Source organism: Physella acuta, unplaced genomic scaffold (assembly GCF_028476545.2).
Source record: "Physella acuta isolate Inbredline_101_S28 unplaced genomic scaffold, ASM2847654v3 ptg001346l, whole genome shotgun sequence".
NCBI lineage: Eukaryota > Metazoa > Mollusca > Gastropoda > Physidae > Physella > Physella acuta.
This window is the reverse complement of record NW_026732861.1, coordinates 150802-171053: the sequence shown is the minus strand read 5'-3', so window position 1 is coordinate 171053 and position 20252 is coordinate 150802. Positions and strand designations below refer to the sequence as shown.

General features: G+C 39.5%; 2 protein-coding genes across 2 annotated transcripts; one reads left to right on the top strand and one right to left on the bottom strand.

Annotated features, from left to right (window-relative positions):
* The first annotated feature begins 1157 nt into the window (after positions 1 to 1157).
* LOC131958617 (uncharacterized) lies at positions 1158 to 8094 on the top strand. Its single transcript, XM_059323747.1, has 4 exons — positions 1158 to 1365; positions 2437 to 2597; positions 4190 to 4277; positions 7716 to 8094. Exons 1-4 carry the CDS (start codon positions 1350 to 1352, stop codon positions 8036 to 8038), a joined length of 588 nt encoding a protein of 195 aa, XP_059179730.1. The 5' UTR covers positions 1158 to 1349; the 3' UTR covers positions 8039 to 8094.
* Positions 8095 to 8452: 358 nt separating this feature from the next.
* Positions 8453 to 13624, bottom strand: LOC131926832 (glycoprotein 3-alpha-L-fucosyltransferase A). Its single transcript, XM_059282479.1, has 4 exons — positions 12867 to 13624; positions 12482 to 12610; positions 11104 to 11198; positions 8453 to 9109 (listed from the first exon to the last, which is right to left on the bottom strand). The coding sequence occupies exons 1-4, from the start codon at positions 13489 to 13491 to the stop codon at positions 8639 to 8641; spliced, it is 1320 nt and encodes a 439-aa protein (XP_059138462.1). The 5' UTR covers positions 13492 to 13624; the 3' UTR covers positions 8453 to 8638.
* Between the last annotated feature and the right edge of the window lie 6628 nt (positions 13625 to 20252).

Sequence of the window (20252 nt, the reverse complement as noted above, 5' to 3'; positions counted from 1 at the left end):
ATATTTATGCTAATGTATCCCATAACAAAGAAAGCTTGCTAGGATATTGTTACACACGGTGTTTTCAGTGTTAAACTTTCTTATCGCCATTCGTCGACCATGGTACTGAAAGTCGGGGTTAGTCAGTGCAGACGATAGAATTATTAGAAAGGGTTCGTTGAGTGCCCGTTTAAAACGTTGGGGTTCGGTACCGTCAAAAAGGCTAAGATATAGAGGATCGCCTTCGCTGTATGCAGTGTTTCTTCCAGACTTTTTCTCCGGGGGGGGGGGGGGGCACTTGAAATTTTCGGGGGGGGGGGGGGGGGCGGTAGACTTTCTTTGGGGGGGGGCGGACCCTATTAAAGGTATATATTTTCTATATAAATTATATAAATTTAATTTCGTTCGGGGGGGGGGGGGGGCGGTAGAATTTTTTCGGGGGGGGGGGGCTGTATGACTGGGACCTGTAACCGATCGTGGAATCCCCGACTCTGTGTGGCACTGATTAAGTGCAATCAAATGTTTTACGCAAACTAGGCCAGTGTAATGAATGGAGATTTAACGAGTGCTTTAGAAAAGTGACAGTTTATTTGACTCAAAAACAGAAGTGGACTTGGTGTATCCAAGCGACCAGGGAAATAAATAAAAGCGACCCATATCCGATAGTTTCATTGTGCTTTTTAAATCTAATTCTGTGGACAGTTGCATGCATTCAAAGTCACGGATCACTATAAATTGTAATATACAGTAAAAACACATTGACAGATCGTATCAACAGATCGTAAGGGTTGATTAAAAAAAGACATTTTTGTAATGATAGAAAGGGGGAGGGAAAAATCGTCAAAAAAGCTGTTTAATTAGTTTAAATAGCTTTAATATCAAAGCTTAAAAACAACTAGATAGTACGAGCTAGTTTTTAAACTAGTTTTGCTTCACTCTACGTGATTAATGCTTTAAATATCAAAGTTTAAAAACAACTAGATAGTATGAGCTAGTTTTTGAACTAGTTTTGTTTCACACAATGTGATTAATGCTCAGCTGTTTTTGAAATTGGACCCTAGTGCGAGCGATTACATTATTTAAAAAAAATAAACTGGTTTTTTTTTGTGTGAAGTTAATGCGATAAGTAAAGCTAGTCACTTCGATTACAAACTATATTTATACTGGGAGATTTCGGTAAAGAACTAGAACAGATAAGAATTATATTTTTAAAGTTTACTAAAAGAAAAAAAAGTTTGCTGTTTCAGCTTTGGAAAATCCTAACAGATAAGAAAATCTATATTGGGAATTATTATTTTTTTCGTGTATAAATACTTGCATTAATTTTTCAACGCATAGATATTTTCTTGTGCGTCACAAACCGAAACAAGATGTTCACATTGTTGGGTGAGTTCGTGTATGTGCGCTTTAGTGTGGTCTGTTCTATACGTCTTGTGAGAATAGACTATGGGGCTGTTTTCTTTTGTTGGTTACACTTGCTGTTTGTTGGGATTTTATTGTTTTGATAATCCCATCTGATTGTTTTTCGCATAAAAACCTTCTATACTGATCTTTTTTCCCCGTTAGAATCAAATTTTCTTATGTCTGTTGAGGCTACCGTTTCAATACTAGATCTAGTAAGATAAAGTTACCCTTTCGAACCTGGCGGTCCATGAAGCAGATGAAATAGAGTCCATCTGTTTCTATGACTTCGGCGTGTGAAGGGATAGTATGGTTAGACATAACAGGTCCCTATTTGAGCTAGGTGGACTCAAATACGTACAACGTACTAAAAAGCTCGGGATCCGATCTCGAGACTTTCGGGCTAGTAGTCGTGTGCTCTACCGTATGACCACGCCTGGCCATCTTTTCCCCTACTTGCTCATATAATCAGAGACATAGAGACCCACTTCAGCACCGTGGAGTTTACACCCCCCTCCCCATTTATATATAGTTATACACCCTGGTGAAAAAGCATCCCTCCCCTCGCCCCTTATTAGTTTTTAGTCGAATAATCCGTAAAGCTAAGCAACAACTTTGACTGTATATAATTCAATACTGCAGCTCGGAATGAGCTGTTTATTTTTTCCTACCCTATTTGGTGGCCAACTATGATCGGACCCCGCGGCCAGTGGCGTAGCCAGGATCGCCTCATGGGGAGGTTCAAATTTTTTCCCGCATCATAAATGTATATATCAGAGGCGTAGCGTCCCTCCCCAGCCCCCGAGGACAAACTTTTGATTTGCACACCCCCCCTCAAACTTTTGATTTGCACCCCCCCCCCCCTCAAACTTTTGATTTGCACCCCCGCTCAACCTTTATGTATCTACCGAGGGGTCTATGGGGTGGGGGGGGGTCTGATCCCCCCTACCCCCCCTGCCTACGCCACTGCCTGCGGATGCCGCCCCACCTAACCTCCCCTCGCCACGCCTCTGCTTATAAAACCCAACGTTGAAACCTCCTCTCTACACCCTACAGCGGTCCTCGCGTTGTTGGCCGCGTGCCATGCAGCCCCCGCCTGTGACGGGTTCAACGTCAACATCACAATGACCCGATGTTTGACCGACAACGGCTTCACGTACGACGACATCAAAGGCCTGATCCCAAACGACGCAGGAGCTATCAGTTTCGACGAAAATGTAAGTAGTAGATGCACATTATTATTTATATGTAGGTTATATATTTTAATTGATAAATGACGTCGTGCTTTGAAGAATTTTTACCCCCCCCCCCCTCTCCATTGTTACACATCGTCACAAAAAGCTAAACTCCACCCCCCATGACCTTTTCACAATGCAAAACTATGACTTCACAATTTCTTATCACCCCCCCCCCTTCACCACACGTCGTCACACTTTCCCGATACCCTCCCTCTACCCTAGGAGTGTGACGTCACATTTGTACACCCCTCCCCCCCCCCCTTTAAATACATTAATTAAATTTCCCCAGGAGGTTTAAGTACAATGCTATATTTTTCAATTCGTTTACTAGACCCCAATCAGGCCCTAATTAACCTCAGCACGGCAATTAATAAAAATAATACATCCTTAGTACAAAGTACACCATTTGTTTACGCGTAATCTTGGTGTTAAAAAATTGGTTTTTAAGCACATCAAGAAATCAAAACAGTAAGCCGCTTTACTGTAACAAACTAAATGTTTGAACAAGTTGTTTCTGAAAAACTAGATACGGAGAAAGAATCGTTTTTTTTTAGTTTGCCGTGAAATATTTTGAATTTTTGTTAATATGTGCAGAAGAAAATGACAAAACGAACAGATATTTAATCTAATTTAAGTATCCTTGAATCTCAATTGTACCATTGAAACCCTTCATCTTTCGTAATAGGTGAAACAATCAACTTATAAATAGACGAACTTAGTCTACTAATATGCTAGCTGAACTACGCCACATAGAGTACTATGTTTTTTTTCCAATTAATAGAATTAATGTAAGAAAATTAATAATGCACGAAGTGTTTTATTCTGTAAAAAAAAAAAATTGTTTCCCATTCCCTGTAACTCTTGCTGGCTTGTTCTATGTTTGGTATTTCTTTGGTTAATCCCCTTACAGTTACAGATTGGTCAATTATTTGGCCCCTATGTGTCTTTACAAAAAAATCAAACGGAGTAGTTTCCCTGGATAAATCGAGTCAAGACCAAGCTAGTTATATATTACGATAATTAAAAGTTGGAACATAACTTATATAAGGGAGGCAAATGTAAGTTTTAAAATTTAAACGTGGAGAGTTATATCCCTTTCCACAGTGCAATCTTGTTAATGTAAACGTTTGGTTTTAGTAAAAGACTTGAGACTAACTTGAGAGCAGAGTTTCTTCCAGGCCCCCCCCCCCCCGAAGAAAGTCTACCGCCCCCCCCCCCCCCCCCCCGAAAATCCCAATTGCAACTTGCCCCCCCCCCCCCCCCCCCCAGGAGAAAAAAGTCTGGAAGAAACACTTCTTGAGAGATTTATGGCCGAGTTATAGTGCACATACCCACGGACAGTTTAAGCATACCATACCATCCTTCCACCATTCTTTCAATCTTTCCCACTAACCATACAAATACGTTGGTACGGCTAATCCATGAGTTTCCCCTCTTCTAACGATTGATCAAATATTGCACTGTTGTGTGCTGACGAAGACCTTGGGTCGAAACGTCCATAGTATTTGTAACTGTCTTTAACTTGTGAGGTAACTAACACTATATGTTTTATTACTCATCAAATATTACAGGACTACAGGTTACTGTGCACCAAGCGAATGGAGTACCAGAAAGCTTCCGTGTGCATTATCGATGAACTCAACCGCTGCCAGTCTGCAGGTAGGTGTGTCATACTTGCATTTCTACTTTTGTCAACTTAACCTCTTTTGTGTGTGGACTTGTGGTGTCATACTTACACTTCTACTTTTGTCAACTTAACCTCTTCTGTGAGTGGACTTGTGGTGTCATACTTACTCCTCTACTTTTGTCAACTTAACCTCTGCTATTCTGTAAGCATATTTGTGATGCCATTATTTTACTGCTGTAAATGTAATCTATGCTGTTCTGTAAGTAAACTTGTGATGTCATTACTTTTACTAACACCCCTACTATTCTGTATATATACGTGTTATGTCATAATACTTCTACTGCTGTAAAGCTCACCTCTGCAATTCTATAAGTAGACATGTGGTGTCATACTTACACCTACTTTTGTAAACCTCTTCTGTAAGTGTGGACTTACTTACACTTCTACTTTTGTCCACCTCTTCCGTAAGTGTACTTGTGGTGTCATACTTACACTTCTACTTTTGTCAACTTAACCTCTTCTGTGAGTGGACTTGTGGTGTCATACTTACACCTCTACTGTTGTAGTTGTAGACTTAACGTCTGCTGTAAGTAAACTTGTGATGTCATTACTTTAACTACCGTAAACTTTACCCCTGCTTTTCTGTTTGTATACGTGTGATGTCATTATACTTCTACTGCTGTAAATGTAATCTCTAGTGTTCTGTAAGTGTACTTGTGGTGTCATAATTACACTTCTACTTTTGATAATCTCTATCAAACAATAGACATGTGGCTATCAAACTAAATTGTATTCCAGTAATTTTAAAACTTTTGTCTCAAATTATTACTATTTGACTGCGTCACTTTTGTATAATGGTTAGGTTATTAAGAATTTTGGTCACCAATGTTTGACAAGTCAAACAAGAATCGACAAAATGAACGGTTTTTTGTCCACATCATCAAAACAAAAATGTTATCAAAATATTTTATGTCCCGCTTAGCGAACAGTTTAGAGCCAGACATGTACATTGGCCTGAATAGTTTTTCAAAATGGCTTCACATTCCTAAATTTCTTTTTTTTTTCTTCCTTCTTAATTTTAGTGTTGTTATGCCCCCAAAACAGACGTTGATTCCAAATTCGGCCTGCTTTTCTTTTTAGATTTGATTCCTTAGCCTGTGTACGACCAAGAACAAACTACAAGACAGCAGTTGTTTCATTTTGGAGTTATCGTCTCCTAGATGAGTTGCTGTCCCCAGTCCCCAGCTATCGAGCCTCATCTGCCCGGGGGTTTCAACTCGCGACTTATCGGTTCAATAACCATGAACTTAACCGCCCCGACCACGCCGACCTGATTACTTAATTTAAATCCCGTCACATTTGTGACCCCCCCCCCCTTTTTTTCTCCCTATCACTTGAAATGCGAGTGTGATGTCATAATTATTTTACACCACAACTATTGACTCCACCATACACACACACAAACAAACAAACACACACCCTAACCAGTAGCGTACGCAGGGGGGGGGGAGCAGGGGGAGCGGCCGCTCCCCCTCTGGCCATTTTCAGCAAAGTGGCGCCTTTTTGGAAACTTTTTAAACTCAAAGTTTTAAACAATGATATTTGTTAAAAAAATATTTTTGGTCGGCACATCTATGTAAATCACAAGATTTCTTTTCATGCAGCAATTAAGCATTATTGTACTAGTCTAGTAGTGTCTACGTTTACAACACGCATTAGCAGCTGTATCAGTTTGTCATTCTAAAAATAACCATTACGAAGCATTGCAATGTTTTAAAAACCTCTACGAGTAGTACCACTTGGCAAGAGGGGTGTTAAAATTAAGGCAACTGTATAATGTATTTGCTCACGAATAATTGAATTAGAAAATGTTATACATAAAACTTCACACATAATTACTTTATATATACAGTTTGAATCGTGTGATTAATTTTAAAAAAAATTACAATACAGAAACAAATACAACTGATGTGGCAGCTCTATTTAAATTTACTGATGAGCAAACTGCGTAGTGGTGGGGAAATTTTGACAAGTTCAACAACGTCAACACTATGAAGTAGTAGTATTCTTACAGTTTGGGCGATAGTGATTACGATTACAAATTATATGAAACAGTTACAACCCCCCTCCCCCATGGACCCCTCTGTAAAAAAAATATTGTCATAATACCACTGCTACTTATTTAAATCTATTTCTGTAATATATATTTGTGTAATACATATTTGTGTAATATACATGTATGTTTAGAACAGTCATCTAAAAACTGACTATGTTCACTCTGAGTTGGTTATCTTCCCCCCCCCCCCCCCCACACACACACACCTCACCACCACAATTGTGTAGAGCGACATTAATGTCACACCTAGGTATACACTGGGTTGGATAATTGACCTAAAGTGACCGGACAGTGGTGAATGAAGTTGAACCCACACCCCGACCCACCCCGAACTGATCTGTTAAGTACATGTAGAAAAACGCGTAGTGATGTACCAAAGTACCATGCCGTCAAAAAAATTAGCTTTTTAAACGTAAAACTCTGTGAATATTGTTTTTGCAATTACCAGTAAAAAGGTGTGTGATCAATACAGTGACCTAACCCATACCAATCACTATGTTAAAAGATGATCCTTAAAAGAACTCAAAGAAGCAGTAGTTAATTAAAGTATATGATCTGAACTAAAACACGGATATTTAGTTAAATGTAGGCCTAGGCTTTTATTCCGAATGTTTTCTATTTTATCGAAAAGCGTGTTTTTATACCAACTCTGATTTTAAAAACTTTCATTATGCTGTAATACTTTAGCATTTATGATGACGATATATTAAATTATGATTATAGACAAAAACATTTTGTAAACACGAATAGTGTTAAGCAATTTAATTATATTCTAAAGTAATTATTTATTTGTTTTGACATTTATAATTAAATGTGTAGATATATACATATTTATATTAAGAGAGTGATTATTTCCCCTATTTCACTTGTCTTAAATAATTTCCCAGGAATTATTATGTAAGAAATTTGTTTACAAGAATTACAAAACAAATTGTGTTACGTTCGTTGTTTTTGGTTGTAGTGTGTGTAGATTTTTGTTGTTGTTTTTGTTCTAGATTGATACAATTTTTGTTCTGTCGGCCTACATTGTGTTTTTTTTTTCTTATTTCTTCAGAGTGCTACTTTCAATTTATTTTACATCATAGCGAAATAATGAGATACAGCTAGTAATTATATATATATATATATATATATATATATATATATATATATATATATAATACACGTATATAGAACGCATTAAAAAATCGGCGCCTTTTTTTGCTCTTTTCGCTCCCCCTACAACGTAAACCTGGATACGCCTCTGACCCTAACATCCCACCACACACACGCTAACATCCCACCTTTCATTTTTGTCCTCGGTTTCAAGTAGACACAAGCGCATACGAACAATTTATTTACAACTTTTTTTCAGGAGACATTTCAATCACGCCAAACATTGACCAGTCCATCAAGGTCATGAACATGATGTGCGACGACCCAAACTTCAAGCTTGAATGTGTCGTCCTTCTGACCAAAAACTCCACGGAGGTGCAAAAATGTGTGTCCGAGAATTATGACGTCATCGCCGAGATGCGCACCAAAACCATGCAGGAAGTCGTGTGTGAAAGTTCAAAGGTCGGGGTCAAGTGCGCTGTGGATATCATCCGGAAGTGCGATGAGCACACGGCAGACGTCGTGTTGGGCGCGTCGTACATGTCACTTCCGGCCGTCTGCTCAAACAGCACAGCCAGTTAAAACGTTTGGTTCTGCTGCGCTTGAAATAAATGGCATTGCGTATGCGTTCTTGAACAGTTTTATTTTAGTTTTGAGTCAGATGATTGGTGGTTTTTTTTCTCGGTCAGAAATGGTTGATGTCTCAGTCAGGGAGGATTGATGTCTTTGAGTCACGGATGATAGATGTTTTTGTCTCTGCCAGGAATATGTGGTATTGTTGTTGTCATCACGTATTGTAAACATATAAATAAAACGTCATGGCCCCAATCAGAGTTTCTTCCAGGCATCTCTTCGAAAAAATTTTACCGCCCCCCCCCCCCCCCCGAACGAAATGAAATTTATGTAATTTATATAGAAAATATATACTTTTAACAGTGTACGCCCCCCCCCCCCCCAAAAAAAAATTTCAAGTGCCCCCCCCCCCCCCGGAGAAACACTGGCCCCAATGTAGGCATTCTAATAATGAGGCCTTGTCATCTGTAAATTTTAATACTGTAATGCCCCTATAAGTGATCCACTAGATGTTAATTTGGAGTGCATGAAAAGTTTCTTGTTGCTTGTTCGTTTTATTTCAAAAGCCCTCCTATTGCACTGACGAATATAATTTTGGGTTAACTTTCATCACATATCTGTGGGCGCATGACACGTGTTGCCGTGTGACCACTCTTTAATATCCGGGATCATTTTCGTCTCGTTGTTTGTGTGAACTTTCTTGCAAAGGTCACACCAATACAACTTCTCGCTCAGAGCCGCCAGCCGGTCTTTTTCTTTCAGCATTGTGGCGTACCTAGCATGATCATTGCCCAGCTGGATCAGGAACTTGGCTAGCTCGGCGGCGTTGGGGAATTTGGAAGCATCCACGAACCCACCCTGGGGTAGGTGTTTCCCATAGTCGAAGCCGCCTCTGGCTACGGGTATCACGTGGTGTCGTTTCATGAAATTCCGGTAAAATTTTTCCGTGAGGTAATCTTTACAGAAAGAGTTCTCAAAACTGAGGTAAAATCTATAAGTAGTTGTCAGCATCTCTTCGCAGGCTGCTTTAGAGCATTGCAGACTTCCACAAGAGCCATATATATCGACTGGCATATGTTTCTGAAATCCAAAAATAGTATTCAAATAATTTTCAAAAAGTAAAAACAAGGTAATTAAAAAGTCTAGTGACAATTTTAGCGCAATTTCCTTATGTTATCTAAAAATAGCTCTGTCGTAGCGTAAATCAAGAGCAGGGTTAGTAAAACCATTGGTTAGTTATTAAAACGTTTTTTATTATATATTTTTTCAGTATTTTACATGTTTTATTTACAATAGAGTTACATGACTAAAAACCATTGCGCGCCTAGCTACCGCGAACGTGATGGCGCAGCCATTGAACGTGACGGCGCAACTATTGAACGTGATGACGCGTGTGGTGTGGTTGGATAAAAATGCCTACTAATTCGGTCCAAATTTTAATTAATTCAAAATTTTTTTTGTGACCGAACGAAAGGATGTTTTTGAAAACTTTCTTCGGCAATATTGTTCTAAATTATGGCAGAAATCGATTGGTACATGTTTCAAGTCGCTAAGTGGTCTGGTTGCCGAGATATGGGCCAAAAACTGCATTTTTTGAGGTTTTTTGGCTTTTCCGGGAAATCCATGAAAGAAACCCGGAATTTTTATGGCCTATGTTCATCCTCATAACTTGCTTAACATAAATGCTTTTGGAACTAGTCCTCGATAATGCTTCGTTGGGGAGGAGATACGACTTAAAGCTGCGGACACACATTCATACATTCATTCATCCATCCATTAATCCATCCAGAAATGACGGGTTAATAAACGCAATTCTCCAGAATGGAAATTGCGCTAAAAAAATTTGGTTGCTGGAAATAGGTTTGTAATATTGTAAACACTATCAGAACGTAAGTTGCCAGAAAAAAACGATTGCCCGAAGAGCCAATTGTCTATAGGGAAAACAATCGTAGTTCGAGCGATTTTTTTTTCGGTTATTCGTCTTAGACCTGTGGTTTATAGTGTGCATCTAATCGACTAACCCAGGGGTCTCCAAACTTTTCAGTCCGAGGGCCGCATTAACTATCAAATTTCAGCTCGGTGGCCAGTTTCTTCCAGGCATGTCTTTGATTTTTCTGGGCAAAGTTCCTCAGCCATCACCAACAAACGATTTTTTCATGGACAAAATGATCTCCGCGGGCCGGATGAGAGGACTTCGCGGGCCGCATCCGGCCCGCGGGCCGTAGTTTGGAGACCCCTGTGACTAACCAATAATCAAAATAAGAAAATCTAAACTGGGAAATTTGAAGATTGGTTGCTTAATTTTTTTTTTAAATATGCGAACGAAGCCTTTCTGGTAAACTTTGAAGAAACCAATAATAAACTCTACATTAAGAAGAGAATAATTATTTTAACCTTTCAAGTCCTGACGCCAATTACAAATTCAAAAACGCGTAGATTATAATGTGTTTAACTCTCCAACGTATGAGACGACTTGCTAAAATAGTAGCGCTGACCTCATTATTGCCCAAATGAGCCTAATTCCTAGGAAATTGAAACAGATGAGCTCTACATGCTCTTTATGGGAACAGGGAAAATAATAAATTTCGGCAGCCAAATTTCAACTCGAAATTTTGTAGGTTAAATTCTTTTTAAAAAGCCCTTCAATGTCCAGCGGAAAAAAAAGTGGACGAAAACTCGAAACAGTGGAGACTAAAACACTAAAACTGAAGGAAAAAAAAAACTCGAAATAGTGTAGACTAAAACAGTAAAACAGTGAAGACGAAAACTTGAAACAGTGGAGACTAAAAGGGTCTAAAACTCGAAACAGTGTAGACTAAAACAGTAAAACAGTGAAGACGAAAACTTGAAACAGTGGAGACTAAAAGGGTCTAAAACTCGAAACAGTGTAGACTAAAACAGTAAAACAGTGAAGACGAAAACTTGAAACAGTGTAGACTAAAAGGGTCTATAACTCGAAACAGTGTAGACTAAAACACTAAAACAGTGAAGGAAAAAACTCGAAACAGTGTAGACTGAAACACTTAAACTGAAGAAAAAAACCTCGAAACAGTGTAGACTAAATCTGGTTTTACCTTCAGCTGTGCTACGTACTCGTCTCTCTTGCTCTCAGCCCCACAGTGACTGACCCACCAAGTAGCCATCTTTGTTTTGTTTCTCGCGATCTCCACTGTAAGCAATAAATAAATACATTTCCAAGCGATGCACGTTTCTCTTTTAATTATAAATTAGCGTGACTGTAAATCTGGAGTGGACGCACAATAATTCTGAGCCACAATCTATTTCAGCCACAAGTTTTACTGTTGACACAATAATTCTGAGCCGAAATCTATTTCAGCCACAAGTTTTACTGTTGACACAATAATTCTGAGACATCTATTTCAGCCACTACGTTTTACTGTTGGCACAATAATTCTGAGACATCTATTTCAGCCACTACGTTTTACTGTTGGCACAATAATTCTGAGACATCTATTTCAGCCACAAGTTTTACTGTTGACACAATAATTCTGAGACATCTATTTCAGCCACTACGTTTTACTGTTGGCACAATTATTCTAAGCCAAAATCTATTCCAGCCACTACGTTTTACTGTTGGCACAATAATTCTAAGCCAAAATCTATTTCAGCCACAAGTTTTACTGTTGGTACAATCAGAGGGGTAGAGGGGGGGGGGGGGGGCGGGGGGTACGGTCCGCACCTGGTGACACCACTCAGGGGGGTGACACCAAGGCTAAAAATAGCAAAATATATAGAGAAAAATGATGATTCCACTTAATTAAGTGATTAATTCGAGTGTTAAATAGTCTTTTAATAGGTGCAAATCGAAAGTTTAAAGGGGGGGGGGCTGCAAATCGAAAATTGAAAGTTTGTCCCCGGGAAGTGTCGCTACGCCTCTGGGGGGGTGACACCATTAAGTGCCGCACCGGGTGACACCCGACCTCGCTACGCCACTGGGTATAATAATTCTGAGCCACAATCTATTTCAGCCACTACGTTTAACTATTGGTGTAGCCTCGCACCAAACTTTTATCGAGGTTAAAATCATTATTTATTTATAGTAGCCGTAGTTTTCTAGATCTTACAGTATTTCTCCTCGCTAAGTAGCTAATTAAAGGACGGGGTGGCCTAAGCTGTAGAGCGCTAGGCTGCTAAACCGAAAATCTCGAGTTCGAATCCGGGTTCAAGTCAGTACAACGTCTCTGAGTCCACCTAATAATGTGTATCTAATTTATGTTAGGGAAAGCAAAGGCGGCTGGGCAACCACACCTTCCTTTCATATACCGAGGTCGAGAAACATGAATGGATCGCTAGGTCGAAAGAGGAATCTTTACTTTATAAGTAACCTAATAACATTAATATAATAGCCCAATTTTTCTCGGACTTACAGTAACTCTCGTCACTAGTTATTTAATAATATTAATATGATAGCCCACATTTTCTCGGACTTACAGTAACTCTCGTCACTAAGCAACAGCCTGCTGTCCCGCCAGGCCATCAGGTGAATAGGCGCGAAGACGTCGGCGTCCACTCTGTAGGAGATGGTCCAGTTGAAGACGCTTCTCCATGGCTCATACTGACCTGTGGTGGATTCCAGTAACAATAGAAAGTTGTCAGAGCATTTTGTATTTTTTTTTTATTTAAAAATTTTAATTTTTAAAATTTAAATAGAAAGATAAGTCAGAAAATAATAGCTTTTTGAAGTTACAGATAATGACCTCACTCTAAAATATATATTTTTTTCTTTTTTTTTTTAAAAAGCCGTGTGGTTTTACATTAAAATCTTAAGTAAAAATATTTGATTTACACTTCATATAAAAGTAAAACAAATACTTACCTGGATAACCATAGTTAATCGGAGATTCCCACATGATTTTGACCCAAATCTGGCCTGGGGGTCTCGCAGGGGGCGCACTGTTCAAGTACCCGACAAAAAATAACAACACATCAGCGCTTTCCTTTTTCTTTCCCGTGAAGTCCATCTCGCAGTTCGAATACTCGCATTCCGTGAACTCGTTTCGGGAAGAATTCGTGAAAGCAGTTTTGAACCAATGCGGGGAGTTAAACGAGGATATTATCTTCGGACTTCCGGTTTCGTTTCGAATTCCTCTGACGTTCCACGGGTTGATGATGAGAGGGGATTTGAACTCGTGGTCTTCCACGGGTTCGAACCCCAACTGGTTGAGCCGCGCTCTCAAATCTTCAAGTCCGGTGGTCGAGTTTTCTGGTGATGTGACGCGCGTTTCCTTAGTAACCCGAATTCTGACGTTTGTGGGCGTGGCTTGAAAGAACGTGCGCACACCTTCCGTAAACTTCCGCTGAACGGCACCGTCAAAGACGGCTAAGAACAGAAGGGTGAGCAGGATGACAAGGGACATGGTTTTCAAAACTTTCATATAACTTATATTGCGGGACAGACACCGAACCTTCATTGTACCTGAAATTTTAAAGGAAACAACCATGGTTTATCTAGATCTAGATCTACATATATTATTATATACATACATACAAGACCGTTACGTTCCGTGGAGCGTATAGGAAGTTTTTAAAACAAAACGAAAAAAATATGCACAGCTCTACAGCCTGAAAAGTACACACAATAAAATGACGTCATTGATTATGGAGTAAACATGAAATTAAAAAACCATTGCCGAGAAAAAATACACAATAATAATGACGTCATCGATACTAGTCTTGATAATTAAGACACTAAAATTACCACCTAATTTAAAAACGTCTCGAAGAAACACATCTCGTGAATGCACCAGAGGCGTAGCTAGGGGGGGGGACATATGTCCCCGGGCGCCGACCTTAGGGGGCACCAAATTGAAAGTTTGCGGGGGGGGTCGCAAATGAAAAGTTCGAGGGGTGGTGCAAATCGAAAGTTTGAAGGGGGGGGGGTGCAAATGAAAAGTTCGAGGGGGGGGGGGGGGCAAATCGAAAGTTTGAGGAGGGGTGCAAATGAAAAGTTCGAGGGGGGTGCAAATCGAAAGTTTGTCCCTGGTCGGTGGGAAGGGTCGCTACGCCTCTGGAATGCACTGGTTGAGCTGTTCGTCTGATATAAGTTATGTAGTCAGCCTTAATGTATATTGCAACATTACAATTTACAGTTTGTTTAATTTCTGTAAGGAAAATAATATAAATTTTGTTAGTACTTATTTAGAAACGCTCAACGTCTTATATAAAAAAAAGTAAAGTTCCCCTTTTAAACCCGACGGTCTATAGGGAAAGTGAAGTAGAGTTCACTTGTTTCTGTGACCTCGGTAAATGAAGGGATGCCCAGCCGCATTTCCTTTACCTAACGTGAGTCTACTGACTTGAACCCGGATTCGAACTCGAGATTTACGGGTTAGCAGTCCAGCTCTCTACCGCTAGACTACTCCGTCTTACAAAATTAACATAAAATTACCGCATCAGTTTTGACTGAAATATCATCAAAATTAATTTCAGAAACAGCTGTATCAAATGCACAACAATCGCTGCAGCAATATAGATAGCAATTGACACACAATAAGGCAGAGAAGTTTAGCTAAATAACGTGTACTCAAGTAGATTAAGCTGCACTTATATTTGGCCATGAGATGCTAGCCGTGTTACGTGTTATATACTGGTGGTGTGACATGTTATATACTGGTGGTGTGATGTGTTATATACTGGTGGTGTGACATGTTATATACTGATGGTGTGAAGATGTATATACCATGGTGTTGTGACGTGTTATATACTGGTGGTATGACGTGTTATATACTGGTGGTGTGACGTGTTATATACTGGTGGTGTGACATGTTATATACTGGTGGTGTGATGTGTTATATACTGGTGGTGTGACATGTTATATACTGATGGTGGGATGTGTTATATACTGGTGGTGGGATGTGTTATATACTGGTGGTATGACGTTTTATATACTGGTGGTGGGATGTGTTATATACTGGTGGTATGACGTTTTATATACTGGTGGATTGACGTGTTATATACTGGTGGTGTGACGTGTTATATACTGGTGGTGTGATGTGTTATATACTGGTGGTGTGACATGTTATATACTGGTGGTGTGACATGTTATATACTGATGGTGTGAAGATGTATATACCATGGTGTTGTGACGTGTTAAATACTGGTGGTGTGACCTGTTATATACTGGTGGTATGACGTGTTATATACTGGTGGTATGACGTGTTAAATACTGGTGGTGTGACCTGTTATATACTGGTGGTATGACGTGTTATGTACTGGTGGTGTGACGTGTTATATACTGGTGGTGTGATGTGTTATATACTGGTGGTGTGACATGTTATATACTGATGGTGTGAAGATGTATATACCATGGTGTTGTGACGTGTTATATACTGGTGGTATGACGTGTTATATACTGATGGTGTGAAGATGTATATACCATGGTGTTGTGATGTGTTATATACTGGTGGTGTGACATGTTATATACTGATGGTGTGACGTGTTATATACTGGTGCTGTGACGTGTTATATACTGATGCTGTTACGTGTTATATGCTGTTGGTGTGACGTGTTATATACTGGTGGTGTGACATGTTATATACTGATGGTGTGACATGTTATATACTGGTGGTGTGACGTGTTATATACTGGTGTTGTGACGTGTTATATACTGGTGGTGTGGCGTGTTATATACTGCTAGTGTGACGTGTTATATGCTGATGGTGTGGCGTGTTATATACTGGTGTTGTGACGTGTTATATGCTAGCCGTGTTACGTGTTATATACTGGTGGTGTGACCTGTTATATACTGGTGGTGTGACGTGTTATATACTGGTGGTGTGACGTGTTATATACTGGTGGTGTGACGTGTTATATGCTAGTGTAGTGACTTTTTATATACTAGTGGTGTGACTACCAGCTGTAAATAGTAGTGCTATAATGTGTTATACCGACTTCTAGTGTAACAATGTCTTAGCTGATTTCCCAGCTTATCGTTTGCATTCGGTTTATTAATTAGTTCCTTACACACTGATGAGACACATCTCACCACAAGATGCCTCTAAATTAAAGGTGACACGTGCCACCACGTCAAAACCTAATCAGCCTAATTTTCAAACGTCATTTTTTTTTACCTCAACCTCCGTCCCAAATTCCTTCCCTCTACAACAGCGGTTAAAAAACTACTCTACCACTGACACCTTGTAGATTTGCGTACTTAAAAACACGAACCACGAAACACCAGCACCGAGACAAACTTGACTAACTTCTCCACATAAATAACACTTCTAACACCGCGGGATTAAGAGCTAACTCGTCTTTAAGTCCCCTTTAATGGGACAGCCTGAAATTATTACTCGGAAATATTTCAGAACTCTCTTGAAAAAATTACTTCTACTCAGTCCGCGTCTTTTATTAAAGTTTCAAAACGCCACAAACTCGACAAAAGGGATGATAGAGGCTACGTCTAGAGACTGACGCTAAGTCTTAAACTGTCAGGAACGGAACGAGGACAACATTTTAACCAGGAAACGGATCATTAATTATCGTTAATTATTTTCTTTGCACCAGTTAAGTCGACATGAGCCCACGAACGTAAAATAATTTTAATGCGATACATGGTCACCTTGTCCGTAGCCCAATGGAATATATATATATATATATATATATATATATATATATATATATATATATATATATATATATATATATATATTTATATAGTGGTACCTCGAGACACAGATTTAATTCCTCCCGTAAATTTGCTCGTTTGTGAAATTGCTCGTGTAACCAAGCAGTTTTTTCATTAAAATTAATTAAAATGTCATTAAACCGTTCCAGCCTTCATAATGTCACCACAATTTTTTTTTGTTACGTGTTTCTGAATAATAATAATAATAATATATTCATAAATGACAAACTTTGTATTAAAAATTTTGGAAAGGAGAAAGTAAAGAAATTTAAAATTTTAAACACGGTTGTTAAAACAGAAGTTAAGTATCTTTTAATTATGTGTTTCCTTTTGTGTGCTAATAAAATTTTAAAAAATCATTTGAAACAAACAAGAAACAAAATGGCAAGCATTACTAAATATCATATATCAAGGTAAATAGAACATTATCTATCTATATATATAATTCTCCTCTTCGAGCCGTTAGAAAACAAGCTGCAAACGCTCTCCCTACCTCCCCACCCCTACATGGTTTTAGTGAGCTGTGTTCACTCTAAATGTTTACAAGCAGAGCCAACGATTTTAAACGTAGGGGGGGGGGAGGGGGGGGGGGGGAAGGAAGGGGGGGGGATTATGGTCCTTAACGAGCTACTTATAGTGTTTTAAAGAAATATTTTCAGTGTCAGCGTTGGTACTGTCGAATTCACAAATTATGAATTAATGAAAATTAGAAACAACTAAATAGCGGCGTATGTTATGCCGCGGGCCGGCTCGTATATATATAATTCTCTTCTGGGAGCCGCTAGAAAACAAGCTGTAAACGCGCTCCCTACCACCCCCTTCCCTACATGGTCTTAGTGAGCTGTGTTCACTCTAAATGTTTCAAGCAGAGCCAGGTTTTGTGACGACTATTAGGGGCAGATAATTTAGTTTGAAACGATTTTAAACGTGGGGGGGGGGGGGGGGGGGGAAGGAAGGGGGTGGGGGGGTTATGGTCCTTAACGAGCTATTTATAGTGTTTTAAAAAAATATTTTCAGTGGCAGCGTTGGTACTGTCGAATTCACACATTATGAATTACTGAAAAGTAGAAAAACAACAACTAAATAGCGGCGTATGTTATGCCGCGGGCCGGCTCGTTTTAATTAAAATTCTCTATGCTCTCTTAGACATAAAGTCTAGATGGAGACTTGGAATCTTAAAACCAAATAGTCCTAAGTAGCAAACATACGAGAATTTTCCACAAATATTGTTTTTGAGAGTAACTTCCCTTGTGCGTGCAACTTACGGAGACGTCCAGATTTCATATCAATCAGAGGCCGTTAATCTTCAGTTTTGACCTTGATCTGTCTGGCCCGGATTTTCCTGGCACAACTTAAGCAGATTCATGGATAGCTGGATAATCTGGGTGATTTTCTGAATTAAAATAGCAGTTTGTGGGTGTTGGGCATAAATTCAAAAGCAGTGTTTCTTCCAGACTTTTTTCTCTAGGGGGGGGGGGACACTTGAAATTTTCGGGGGGGGGGGGGCGGTAGACTTTCTTCGGGGGGGGGGGGGGGGCGGGGTGCGGACACTGTTAAAAGTATATATTTTCTATATAAATTTCATTTGTTCGGGGGGGGGGGGGGGTGGGGCGGCAGAGACCCCCCCCCCCCCCCCGAAGAAATGGATTCAAAAGGAAGGTTACGGACATCAGGGCATAAATTCAAAAGGTAGTATTCGGCAAGAACGAATCCAGTTATTGTTGTTTTACGGTAAACAATGTAAACATTGGAATTGTACTTAAGTTATCTAGCAAAATAATGCGTTTCTTAGAATTCGTGTTGGCAGGGATTTTAAACATTTTTTTGTAGTAAAATACCATTGCAAAATAATTTTTATTAAAAATCGTACTCGAGGACAGTGATTCTTTCAGGCATCCCCCCCCCTTCGAACTAATAGAAGTTATATAGAAAAATATATAATTTTACCAGTGCCCGCCCCTCCCCCCCCCCCGGAAAATTTAATTCGCCCCACCCCCACCCCTCCCAAAATTTAAATTGTCTCCTCCCCTCCCACATAAATAGTCTGGAAAAAAAAACAACAATGCTCGAGGATGGTTAAATAATTGTTAGGCAAACTAACATTTTTAGGAAGCTCATTATAAATTATGGCAAGTAGGACCTATGCGTTTTCATTATAGTGAATTGTTACCTATAGTGAATACAGCAACAGTTACATAATCGAATACGGCTCCGGAACGATGAGTTATCGACTACTGAACTACCGTAACTCGCAAAAGTGCGAGGTAACAACGCGCAACCCGGAAATACATCACGACCTGCTATTCTCATCTCAAGGATCTAGCAAATCCCGCGAGTTTTAGCTGGCTTGTTTTTTTTTTCTTGTCCAGCTTTAGAAAGGATTGGGGACATCACGCGCGTCCCCATTTTTTCAAGATTTCTCACACGTTGTCTTAGTGCGGCACAGATTTGCATACAGGATCATAGGTAAAAGTGCAAACAATGTACAGTTTGTTGTATTCTAGTCTGGCGCTCAACTAACCTGACACGTTTATGGTCAGTAGAACCAGCTGCCAGTCTCAAGGAGACCACAGGATGAGTTCACCTCCACCAATTAAAAATGTAACATAGTTCTTTATGTTCAAAAACATAAATTTGCCTTGTAATGTTTATTCTAGACAACTTATTTAATACTTTTTCTTCTTTGATAATGTTGTAAAGTTATATCCCTTGATTTATACATTGTCTAATATGGGAGGTAACTAATCGTATTTAGTCACTCTTAAAATTGTAAGTCCTTAAGACAACCTCAAAATGATTCATTCAGTGAGATCAGGATATCCAAATTATGACTGAAGTGCATTGTTGGAGGGTTGCTATTGATGTAAAATGTGGTCGTTTTTGTCGGGAGCCGAATAGTCGAGAGCCCTTTTGAGTTGTAATGACGGACACTTTTTCAGGAGCTTTATTGACAGGAGCCTTTTTTATTCGGGATCCGAGTTTAAAGGAACCGTTTTCTGGGAAGCTTAAATGAGAGAGTAGATTTGTCGCTGGCAATTCGACGTAAATATTTTGTCAGGGGCCATTGTGTCACGAGTCATTATGACGTCACACAGTACATTCATGATCCTCGTAGCATCATGTGTTGGTAAATTCGAAACCGATTGAAGGCTCCAGTGTACCGTACGGAACAATGTAAAGGTGACACGAAAGAGGACAGATAATTTTTTTTAGACTAGGGAATCAATGAAAAACGAGACAGATTTTTCGCAAAAAAAATTCTTTCGATGAAAACTGCAGCATAACAAAAGGAAACCAAGCCCAAGGTTTCTATGCCTTTTGCGTCATCTGATTATAGAGACAGTTTCTTTCAGGAATCTGACCCCCCCCCCCCCCCCCCCCCCCCCAGAGCAAGCCCACCTCCAGATCAAAGAGAAAACCAAAATAGTTTATATGTTTATATAGGAAATGTATAATTTGACAAGCGTTCTTCCCCCCCCCCCCCCCCACCACGGGAACTTAAGAGCGCCCCCACCCCTTCTCATAGAGAAATTTCTGAAAGAAACACTGTATAGACTTCCAAGGTCTTGTAGTAAA

Excerpts from the sequence above, each read along its gene's own strand:
- LOC131926832 (XM_059282479.1), bottom strand. The coding sequence starts at position 13,491 with ATGGTTGTTTCCTTTAAAATTTCAGGTACAATGAAGGTTCGGTGTCTG. Across the intron at positions 12,611-12,866 it reads GATTAACTATGGTTATCCAG|GTCAGTATGAGCCATGGAGA; the intron begins GTAAGTATTTGT and ends AATCCACCACAG. Across the intron at positions 9,110-11,103 it reads AGTACGTAGCACAGCTGAAG|AAACATATGCCAGTCGATAT; the intron begins GTAAAACCAGAT and ends TTTGGATTTCAG.
- LOC131958617 (XM_059323747.1), top strand. Across the intron at positions 2,598-4,189 it reads CTATCAGTTTCGACGAAAAT|GACTACAGGTTACTGTGCAC; the intron begins GTAAGTAGTAGA and ends CAAATATTACAG. Across the intron at positions 4,278-7,715 it reads CAACCGCTGCCAGTCTGCAG|GAGACATTTCAATCACGCCA; the intron begins GTAGGTGTGTCA and ends ACTTTTTTTCAG.